General features: G+C 40.5%; 1 protein-coding gene across 1 annotated transcript in view; it reads left to right on the forward strand.

Moving 5' to 3' along the window:
- The first annotated feature begins 1,514 nt into the window (after positions 1-1,514).
- The window catches only part of crip2 (cysteine-rich protein 2), a 119,000-nt gene continuing 108,296 nt past the window's right edge, over positions 1,515-12,218 (forward strand). The window contains exon 1 of the mRNA XM_061969192.1: positions 1,515-1,701. Within this exon, the coding sequence (XP_061825176.1) occupies positions 1,659-1,701 (43 nt within the window). The 5' untranslated portion in view covers positions 1,515-1,658. The remainder of the gene's footprint in view (positions 1,702-12,218) is intronic.

A 12,218-nucleotide genomic window follows, 5' to 3' on the forward strand; every position in this document is an offset into this window, starting at 1 on the left:
TTTAGAAATGTTGGCCAACTGAAAAGTATGAAAATGAAAAATATGAGCATGTACAATACTCAATACTTGGTTGGAGCTCCTTTTGCCTCAATTACTGCGTTAATGCGGCGTGGCATGGAGTCGATGAGTTTCTGGCACTGCTCAGGTGTTATGAGAGCCCAGGTTGCTCTGATAGTGGCCTTCAACTCTTCTGCGTTTTTGGGTCTGGCATTCTGCATCTTCCTTTTCACAATACCCCACAGATTTTCTATGGGGCTAAGGTCAGGGGAGTTGGCGGGCCAATTTAGAACAGAAATGCCATGGTCCGTAGACCAGGCACGGGTAGATTTTGCGCTGTGTGCAGGCGCCAAGTCCTGTTGGAACTTGAAATCTCCATCTCCATAGAGCAGGTCAGCAGCAGGAAGCATGAAGTGCTCTAAAACTTGCTGGTAGACGGCTGCGTTGACCCTGGATCTCAGGAAACCGAGTGGACCGACACCAGCAGATGACATGGCACCCCAAACCATCACTGATGGTGGAAACTTTACACTAGACTTCAGGCAACGTGGATCCTGTGCCTCTCCTGTCTTCCTCCAGACTCTGGGACCTCGATTTCCAAAGGAAATGCAAAATTTGCATGGTTGGGTGATGGTTTGGGGTGCCATGTCATCTGCTGGTGTCGGTATTTCTGTTCTAAATTGGCCCGCCAACTCCCCTGACCTTAGCCCCATAGAAAATCTGTGGGGTATTGTGAAAAGGAAGATGCAGAATGCCAGACCCAAAAACGCAGAAGAGTTGAAGGCCACTATCAGAGCAACCTGGGCTCTCATAACACCTGAGCAGTGCCAGAAACTCATCGACTCCATGCCACGCCGCATTAACGCAGTAATTGAGGCAAAAGGAGCTCCAACCAAGTATTGAGTATTGTACATGCTCATATTTTTCATTTTCATACTTTTCAGTTGGCCAACATTTCTAAAAATCCCTTTTTTGTATTAGCCTTAAGTAATATTCTAATTTTGTGACACACGGAATTTTGCATTTTCATTTGTTGCCACTTCAAATCATCAAAATTAAATGAAATAAACATTTGAATGCATCAGTCTGTGTGCAATGAATAAATATAATGTACAAGTTACACCTTTTGAATGCAATTACTGAAATAAATCAAGTTTTTCTAAATATTCTAATTTACTGGCTTTTACCTGTATATTACTGATAATACATATAAATATCCAACATAACATACTAATAATATGATTTACAGAAGATTGAGAAAATGTTTCATAATTTTCCTTTTTTTCAAAATATTTAATTGTTTTTGAGGCATCTACTTTTTCCCTCCAACATGTTTCACATGTTGATATTTTGGAATCGATCGTGGCATTGTTAATCCACAAAGAGTACATAACATCTAACTGCGTATCTCCCGGTCGTGATATTTCCCGATGCACCTGAAGGCATCGCCAGCGCGGGCATGGTGGGGGGCGCGGTTATGCAAATGAGCAGCGGTTGAGCGAATAGATGCGCGTGGCTGAGCCGCGCGGGACATTGCTCGTGTAGTGGACACCACAGCACACACACACACACACACACACACACTCACACAAGGTGCACGTCTTTGACGCTCCGAAAGCCCACCAAACAGCCACTTTTAGCGCCGTCAAACTGCGCCGAACATGTCTTCGAAATGCCCCAAGTGTGACAAGACGGTCTACTTTGGTGAGTAATTGAGGCTTTGTTGAATCCACGGCTGTGAAAATGAATGACTATTGTGACATGATGTTAGCTAAACATGCTGTAGTGCCTTATATTCTTACTTGAAACTAACGCAAAATAGCTCATAAACAACATTTGCTAGGTTCGAATGGCATTGTATTGAGTGACTAGAGGTAGAAAATGAATGGTTGGATGTATTAATTCATCAGCTAGAGGGTTTCCAAAGTGCAGCCCAGGGGCCATTTGTGGCCCGCAGCATGTCTTTTAGGGCCCGCCGCACATTCTAAAAATACTACTACAAAAAATTGTTTTGGGTTTTTAGAGGGGTTAGGATTTTTCTACATTTCCCACAATGCCTTTTAGTCCTTGGCTTACCCTTGCCCTGCCTTTCAGGCGGAAACGCAGTAAATGGTATTAGGGAATTTTTGTGAGAAAATGCTAAAAATTGTAAATGAGTTGGTGTTGGAATTTTTTCAAATCGGTCGAGAAATGTTGAAGTAGTAACGTTTTTAATTGAGAAATATTACGGGGGTCCTGGAATTTCGGGAAAATCTGGAATTTTTCCAGTTCAAAAAACAACTTTGTTTTTTTTGTCCTGATTAAGAAGAATGATTTGACGGTGGAACGGTTGAAGTGGAAGAAACCAACTATTTTTCTTTATGCCTAACCCTAACCTTAACCCTAACTCCAACCCTAAACCTAAACCCCTAACCCTAGACCTAACGCTAAACCCACCCCAACCCATAACCCTAACCCTATCTGGGGGGCCTCAACGAGGCGTAAGTGCGAGCTCTTTTCTATCGCTCCACCCCAACCACTAGCCCTAACCCTAACCAGATGTTGGAATGGTTTGAATAGGTTGAAAAATGTGGGAACTGTGCGACTTGGAATTAATTTTAATGGGAACTTCCTGGAAATTTTGGGAAAAGCGGGATTTTTTGAAAAAGGATTATGAGCATGATGGTCCTGAATGAGCTGAATTGGTTGGTTTTGGAATTGTTTAGATCGGGCAAGAAATGTTGAAGTAGTAAATGGTATTAGGGAATTACTGGAATTTTTGTGAAAATGCTAAAAATTGTAAATGAGTTGGTGTTGGAATTTTTCAAATCGGTCGAGAAATGTTGAAGTAGTAACATTTTTATTTGAGAAATATTACAGGAGTCCTGGAATTTCGGGAAAATCTGGAATTTTTCCAGTTCAAAAAACAACTTTGTTTTTTTGTCCTGATTAAGAAGAATGATTTGACGGTGGAACGGTTGAAGTGGAAGAAACCAACTATTTTTCTTTATGCCTAACCCTAACCCCAACTCCAACCCTAAACCTAAACCCCTAACCCTAGACCTAACCCTAAACCTACCCCAACCCATAACCCTAACCCTATCTGGGGGGCCTCAACGAGGCGTAAGTGCGAGCTCTTTTCTATCGCTCCACCCCAACCACTAGCCCTAACCCTAACCAGATGTTGGAATGGTTTGAATAGGTTGAAAAATGTGGGAACTGTGCGACTTGGAATTAATTTTAATGGGAACTTCCTGGAAATTTGGGAATTTTGGGAAAAGCGGGATTTTTTGAAAAATGATTATGAGCATGATGGTCCTGAATGAGCTGAATTGGTTGGTTTTGGAATTGTTTAGATCGGGCAAGAAATGTTGAAGTAGTAAATGGTATTAGGGAATTTCTGGAATTTTTGGGAAAATGCTAAAAATTGTAAATGAGTTGGTGTTGGTGTTGGAATTTTTCAAATCGGTCGAGAAATGTTGAAGTAGTAACATTTTTATTTGAGAAATATTACGGGAGTCCTGGAATTTCGGGAAAATCTGGAATTTTTCCAGTTCAAAAAACAACTTTGTTTTTTTTGTCCTGATTAAGAAGAATGATTTGACGGTGGAACGGTTGAAGTGGAAGAAACCAACTATTTTTCTTTATGCCTAACCCCAACTCCAACCCTAAACCTAAACCCCTAACCCTAGACCTAACGCTAAACCTAACCCTACCCCAACCCATAACCCTAACCCTATCTGGGGGGCTTCAACGAGGCGTAAGTGCGAGCTCTTTTCTATCGCTCCACCCCAACCACTAGCCCTAACCCTAACCAGATGTTGGAATGGTTTGAATAGGTTGAAAAATGTGGGAACTGTGCGACTTGGAATTAATTTTAATGGGAACTTCCTGGAAATTTGGGAATTTTGGGAAAAGCGGGATTTTTTGAAAAATGATTATGAGCATGATGGTCCTGAATGAGCTGAATTGGTTGGTTTTGGAATTGTTTAGATCGGGAAAGAAATGTTGAAGTAGTAAATGGTATTAGGGAATTTTTGGGAAAATGCTAAAAAATTGTGAATGATTTGGTGTTGGTGTTGGAATTTTTCAAATCGGACAAGAAATGTTGAAGTAGTAACCTTTTTAATTGAGAAATGGTATTACGGGAGTCCTGGAATTTCGGGAAAATCTGGAATTTTTCCAGTTCAAAAAACAACTTTGTTTTTTTGTCCTGATTAAGAAGAATGATTTGACGGTGGAACGGTTGAAGTGGAAGAAACCAACTATTTTTCTTTATGCCTAACCCCAACTCCAACCCTAAACCTAAACCCCTAACCCTAGACCTAACGCTAAACCTAACCCTACCCCAACCCATAACCCTAACCCTATCTGGGGGGCTTCAACGAGGCGTAAGTGCGAGCTCTTTTCTATCGCTCCACCCCAACCACTAGCCCTAACCCTAACCAGATGTTGGAATGGTTTGAATAGGTTGAAAAATGTGGGAACTGTGCGACTTGGAATTAATTTTAATGGGAACTTCCTGGAAATTTGGGAATTTTGGGAAAAGCGGGATTTTTTGAAAAATGATTATGAGCATGATGGTCCTGAATGAGCTGAATTGGTTGGTTTTGGAATTGTTTAGATCGGGAAAGAAATGTTGAAGTAGTAAATGGTATTAGGGAATTTTTGGGAAAATGCTAAAAAATTGTGAATGATTTGGTGTTGGTGTTGGAATTTTTCAAATCGGACAAGAAATGTTGAAGTAGTAACCTTTTTAATTGAGAAATGGTATTACGGGAGTCCTGGAATTTTGGGAAAATCTGGAATTTTTCCAGTTCAAAAAACAACTTTGTTTTTTTGTCCTGATTAAGAAGAATGAGTTGAGGGTGGAACGTTTGAAGTGGGTTGAAAAATGTGGAAGGAGTAGTCGCCAGTAAAAAAGGGTGGAAATAGGGCTTTGGAAAACTAGGAATTCTGGAAAATCCTGGATTTTTTTTTTAACTTGGACAAAAAATGAGTTTGAATTTCCAGGATGGTGGAATGTGTTGAAGGTGGAATGATTTGAATAGTTTGAAAAATGTGGGAATGGTGGAAGTTTGAAAAATGGCGAATTCATTTTGAATGGGAAAAAATACCCGGAATTCTGGGAAATCTGGGAATTTTTGTAATTTGTCAAGGAAGAGTCTGCGATTTCCCTATAAGCTGAACAGTTTGAAGTTGGAACGGTTTGAATCGGATGAAAAATGTGGAAGGTAGAGTGCGCCAAAATCTGGAGAAGAAAAAGTTTAACTAGAAGAGGCAATTCCTGAAGGAATTGTGTGTGAATGCTCCAATGCTGAAGTTGAAGTGAAATGCTGACAGAATGTAGTATGAATCTAAGAATAGTTTGAATGTTGGAATGGTTTGAATGTTGAAGAGCTGACGCTGAACGGAAATGCTAATGGAATGTAGGGTGAATGTTGAAATCGTTTAAACGCTAAAATGGTTTGAATGTTGAAGAGTTTGAATTTTCAGGAAAAACTGAATTTTGTTTGGAACTTGGAAAAGTGTTAGTTTGAATGTCCAGGATGAGTGGAATGTGTTGATGTTGGAATGGTTTGAATAGGTTGAAAAATGTGGGAACTGTGCGACTTGGAATTAATTTTAATGGGAACTTCCTGGAAATTTGGGAAATTTGGGAAAAGCGGGATTTTTTGAAAAATGATTATGAGCATGATGGTCCTGAATGAGCTGAATTGGTTGGTTTTGGAATTGTTTAGATCGGGCAAGAAATGTTGAAGTAGTAAATGGTATTAGGGAATTTTTGGGAAAATGCTAAAAATTGTGAATGATTTGGTGTTGGTGTTGGAATTTTTCAAATCAGTCGAGAAATGTTGAAGTAGTAACATTTTTAATTGAGAAATATTACGGGAGTCCTGGAATTTCGGGAAAATCTGGAATTTTTCCAGTTCAAAGAACAAATTTGTTTTTTTGTCCTGATTAAGAAGAATGATTTGAAGGTGGAACGTTTGAAGTGGGTTAAAAAATGTGGAAGGAGTAGTCGCCAGTAAAAAAGGGTGGAAATAGGGCTTTGGAAAACCAGGAATTCTGGAAAATCCTGGAATTTTTTTGAATTTGGAAAAAAAAGTTGTTTAAATTTCCAGGATGGTGGAATGTATTGAAGGTGGAATGGTTTGAATAGTTTGAAAAATTATGGAAATGGTGCAAGTTTGAAAAATGGCCAATTCATTTTGAATGGGAAAAAATACCCGGAAATCTGGGAATTTTTGTAATTTGTCAAGGGAGAGCCTGCGATTTCCCTATAGGCTGAACAGTTTGAAGTTGGAACGGTTTGAATCGGATGAAAAATGTGGAAGGTAGAGTGCGCCAAAATCTGGAGAAGAAGTTTAACTAGAAGAGGCAATTCCTGAAGGAATTGTGTGAAGTGAAATGCTGACAGAATGTAGTATGAATATAAGAATAGTTTGAATGTTGGAATGGTTTGAATGTTGAAGAGCTGACGCTGAACGGAAATGCTAATGGAATGTAGGGTGAATGTTGAAATCGTTTAAACGCTAAAATGGTTTGAATGTTGAAGAGTTTGAATTTTCAGGAAAAACTGAATTTTGTTTGGAACTTGGAAAGTGTTAGTTTGAATGTCCAGGATGAGTGGAATGTGTTGATGTTGGAATGGTTTGAATAGGTTGAAAAATGTGGGAACTGTGCGACTTGGAATTAATTTTAATGGGAACTTCCTGGAAATTTGGGAAATTTGGGAAAAGCGGGATTTTTTGAAAAATGATTATGAGCATGATGGTCCTGAATGAGCTGAATTGGTTGGTTTTGGAATTGTTTAGATCGGGCAAGAAATGTTGAAGTAGTAAATGGTATTAGGGAATTTTTGGGAAAATGTTAAAAATTGATTTGGTGTTGGAATTTTTCAAATCGGTCGAGAAATGTTGAAGTAGTAACCTTTTTAATTGAGAAATGGTATTATGGGAGTCCTGGAATTTCGGGAAAATCTGGAATTTTTCCAGTTCAAAAAACAACTTTGTTTTTTTGTCCTGATTAAGAAGAATGATTTGACGGTGGAACGGTTGAAGTGGGTTGAAAAATGTGGAAGGAGTAGTCGCCAGAAAAAAGGGTGAAAATAGGGCTTTGGAAAACCAGGAATTCTGGAAAATCCTGGAATTTTTTTGAATTTGGAAAAAAAAGTCGTTTAAATTTCCAGGATGGTGGAATGTATTGAAGGTGGAATGTTTTGAATAGTTTGAAAAATTATGGAAATGGTGCAAGTTTGAAAAATGGCCAATTCATTTTGAATGGGAAAAATGTCCCGGAAAACCTGGAATTCTGGGAAATCTGGGATTTTTTTGGAATTTGTCAATTTGTGAACAGTTTGAAGTTGGAACATTCATTCGTATCAGTACTTAACATTCATTCGTATCAGTACTTAAGATCCCAACATGGACCAAAAATAGTATCCCTTCGTACATCTTGATGGCGTTATGACATTTTTCGTAATACTTCTTTTTGTTTTCTCATTTGAATCCGACATTTTTTTGTGACCTGAACACAGACGGTACTTTTACTGGGATCAGGTTTGTATTTTGTGTGTTTGTAACAGTTCTTAAGATCGTAACATGGACCAAAAATGGTATCTCAGTTTCCATCCATCCATCCATCCATCCATCCATCTTCTTCCGCTTATCCGAGGTCGGGTCGCGGGGGCAGCAGCCTAAACAGGGAAGCCCAGACTTTCCTCTCCCCAGCCACTTTGTCCAGCTCTTCCTGTGGGACCCCGAGGCGTTCCCAGGCCAGCCGGGAGACATAGTCTTCCCAACGTGTCCTGGGTCTTCCTCGCGGCCTCCTACCGGTCGGACGTGCCCTAAACACCTCCCTAGGGAGGCGTTCGGGTGGCATCCTGACCAGATGCCCGAACCACCTCATCTGGCTCCTCTCCATGTGGAGGAGCAGCGGCTTTACTTTGAGCTCCTCCCGGATGGCGGAGCTTCTCACCCTATCTCTAAGGGAGAGCCAACTCATTTCGGCCGCTTGTACCCGTGATCTTGTCCTTTCGGTCATAACCCAAAGCTCATGACCATAGGTGAGGATGGGAACGTAGATCGACCGGTAAATCGAGAGCTTTGCCTTCCGGCTCAGCTCCTTCTTCACCACAACGGACCGATACAGCGTCCGCATTACTGAAGACGCCGCACCGATCCGCCTGTCGATCTCACGATCCACTCTTCCCTCACTCGTGAACAAGACTCCGAGGTACTTGAACTCCTCCACTTGGGGCAAGATCTCCTCCCCAACCCGGAGATGGCACTCCACCCTTTTCCGGGCGAGAACCATAGACTCGGACTTGGAGGTGCTGATTCTCATCCCAGTCGCTTCACACTCGGCTGCGAACCGATCCAGCGAGAGCTGAAGATCCTGGCCAGATGAAGCCATCAGGACCACATCATCTGCAAAAAGCAGAGACCTAATCCTGCAGCCACCAAACCAGATCCCCTCAACGCCTTGACTGCGCCTAGAAATTCTGTCCATAAAGGTTATGAACAGAATCGGTGACAAAGGGCAGCCTTGGCGGAGTCCAACCCTCACTGGAAACGTGTCCGACTTACTACCGGCAACGCGGACCAAGCTCTGGCACTGATCATACAGGGAGTGGACTGCCACAATCAGACAGTCCGATAACCTATACTCTCTGAGCACTCACCACAGGACTTCCCGAGGGACACGGTCGAATGCCTTCTCCAAGTCCACAAAACACATGTAGACTGGTTGGGCAAACTCCCATGCACCCTCAAGGACCCTGCCGAGAGTATAGAGCTGGTCCACAGTTCCACGACCAGGACGAAAACCACACTGTTCCTCCTGAATCCGAGGTTCGACTATCCGGCGTAGCCTCCTCTCCAGTACACCTGAATAGACCTTACCGGGAAGGCTGAGGAGTCTGATCCCACGATAGTTAGAACACACCCTCCGGTTCCCCTTCTTAAAGAGAGGAACCACCACCCCGGTCTGCCAATCCAAGGTATCTCAGTTTGATGAAGTTAAAAAAACATTTGTCATATATTTTTTTGAATTTTTAAAAATAGTTTGTCTGCGTTAGCGCTTATAATAACAATATCACTAATACTTGGTCCATATTCATTACACGACATGTATTGTTGGCGCTTTTTGGATGTTTTTAGAGGGTTGGATGGGCGAAATAGCGTACTCCCATTCAGTGTTCATTTTCTCGACAAAGTTTTCGTCTTCATTAAGTTAAAGTAGCAATGATTGTCACACACACACTAGGTGTGGTGAAATGTGTCCTCTGCATTTGACCCATCCCCTTGTTCCACCCCCTGGGAGGTGAGGGGAGCAGTGGGTAGCAGCAGTGGCCGCGCCCGAGAATCATTTTTGTGATTTAACCCCCAATTCCAACCCTTGATGCTGAGTGCCAAGCAGGGAGGTAATGGCTCCCATTTTTATAGTCTTTGGTATGACTCGGCCGGGGTTTGAACTCACAACCTACCCATCTCCGGGCGGACACTCTAACCACACGGCCACTGAGTAGTTATCGTCAACAACCTATTTTCCCTTGACGAAATTAGGACGACAACGAATGGAAACAAAAGCACGTTGACTGAAACAATGACGAAATTGACAATTTAATTGAGTCAAGGAATTAAAATGAGATGAAAATGTTGAGGAACACAAAATCCAATCATATTTAATTTCGTCTTTAACAGGGTTATCCAATAACAGTGGCATGTGGTCGAGGGGTGGGTGGAAAAGCACAAGGTACAAATTTAATCTGAAATAATGTGATGCACCATGTTCAGATTTATTAAATTTCGGTGGTTCTTGAACTCACCATAGTGTGGACTGTGATGCAACAGTTTGTTTACATGTAAAATCTTCCACTCCTTTGTCTCATTTTGTCCACCAAAAGTTTTATGCTGTGAGAATGCACAAAGGTGCGCTTTGTTGATGTCATTGACTTGTTGGACCATATTTGGTCAGTGCATGACTGCAAGCTAATTGATGCTAACATGCTATTAAGGCTAGCTGTATGTACATATTGCATCATTATGCCTCGTTTGTAGCTATATTTGAGCTCATTTAATTTAGTTTTGCATGTCTCATGACACATTATCTGTATGTAATATTGGCTGCATTTCAGATAGTTGTTTGTGTGCCATGTTGTTCCAGACCACAGCAAACATTACCTAGCTTGCCAAAGATTGTAATAAATCTACTAAAAGAAGACAGCCTGCCGTTTCCTTTAACTTGGACACACACATCTTACCTTTGGCCGTTAAAATCCAGTAATTTCCAGGAGTTATCTTACCTTCTAAGTAGCCTCTGATGTACTAATGGTTTCTAATGTGTAGAATAAATATAACATTTCAACTTTTCTGTCAACGAAGATTTGCTTCAGCCTGTGACACATAGTCATTTTGATAGTAGGCTATTATAGCTAATATAGACACTTTGGTCATGTGTATAACACTTACCGTATTTTTCGGACTATAAGTCCTAGTTTTTTTCATAGTTTGGCCGGGCTCCAGTGCGATTTATATGTTTTTTTCCTTCTTTATTATGCATTTTCGGCAGGTGCGACTTATACTCCGAAAAATACGGTATATAAGATTTTTAAAGTCATTTTGATACGCTATTATAGCTAATATAGACACTTACGTCATGTGTTGCCTTCAGTATAACACTTATTTAAGATTTTTAAAGTCATTTTGATAATAGGCTATTATAGCTAATATAGACACTTTGGTCATGTGTTGCCTTCAGTATAACACTTACCGTATTTTTCGGACTATAAGTCGCAGTTTTTTTCATAGTTTGGCCGGGCTCCAGTGCGATTTATATGTTTTTTTCCTTCTTTATTATGCATTTTCGGCAGGTGCGACTTATACTCCGAAAAATACGATATATAAGATTTTTAAAGTCATTTTGATACGCTATTATAGCTAATATAGACACTTACGTCATGTGTTGCCTTCAGTATAACACTTATTTAAGATTTTTAAAGTCCTTTTGATAGTAGGCTATTATAGCTAATGTAGACACTTACGTCACGTGTTGCCTTCATTATAAGACTTAAATACGGCTTTTCATTTTTTGCGGCTCCAGACAGATTTTGTTTTTTGTATTTTTTGGTCCAATATGGCTCCTTCAACGTTTTAGGTTGCAGACCCCTGTGCTAAGTTATGCAGTGATGATTTATTACGTTGTACAGTATAATTGTGACAACCTTAGTAAAAGTGGTGTAAAGACAACTTCAACGATGCCTTATCCTTTTATACTTTATATTTTATGAGACAAAACTGTGGAGGAATTTAGTCGACAAAAACTAGACTAAAAGTTAATCAATTTAGATGACTAAAATATGACTAAAACATATGTTCGTCAAAAGACTATGACTAAAACTAAATTAACACTGCTCCCATTAGCTGCATTGTTAGCCACTTCGTACTTGCCGTAGGGGTGTAACGATACATGTATTTGTATTGAACCGTTTCGGTACAGGGGTTTCGGTTCGGTTCGGAGGTGTACCGAACGAGTTTCCACACGGACATATTAAGTAGCGTAGCGCACGTTGTGTAAACAATGCACACCGAGGCACAACACACAACACGTGAAACATGGTAACCCATTTGAAGCTTCACCACCGCATTCAAGCAGCCTCTCCTCAGTGAGTCAGGCAGGGCTAAAGCAATAACAAATGTTTTTATAGCAGCAGATTTAAGACCATATTGCATTAGAAACTAGATTTTGACCCACTTCTATGGTGGAAGAACAATAAGCCCAAATATATCCTCTTACTGCCAAGTTAGCCAGAAAAGTTAATCTGAGACTGAGTTAACTTGAAACTGTTTAATGTTGCACTTTTTATATGTAGAAGAAAAGTTTTGTCATTTTATTTAATCTGAGCAACAACTTGAGGCAGTTTAATGTTGATTAACGTGGACCCCGACTTAAACAAGTTGAAAAACTTATTGGGGTGTTACCATTTAGTGGTCAATTGTACGGAATATGTACTGTACTGTGCAACCTACTAATACAAGTCTCAATCAATCAAAAAAGCACTTTATATGTAGTAGGGATGTCCCGATCCAGGTTTTTGCACTTCCGATCCGATACCGATATTGTTTTTGCATTTCCGATCCGATACCGATACTGACCGATACCGATACTGGCCTATCCGAGCATGTATTAAAGTTTGAAGTTATTTAGCCTACTTAGTTGTCAGAATCATGTTGAAAAGG

The sequence above is a fragment of the Nerophis lumbriciformis genome, linkage group LG08, assembly GCF_033978685.3.
Source record: "Nerophis lumbriciformis linkage group LG08, RoL_Nlum_v2.1, whole genome shotgun sequence".
NCBI classification, from domain to species: domain Eukaryota; kingdom Metazoa; phylum Chordata; class Actinopteri; order Syngnathiformes; family Syngnathidae; genus Nerophis; species Nerophis lumbriciformis.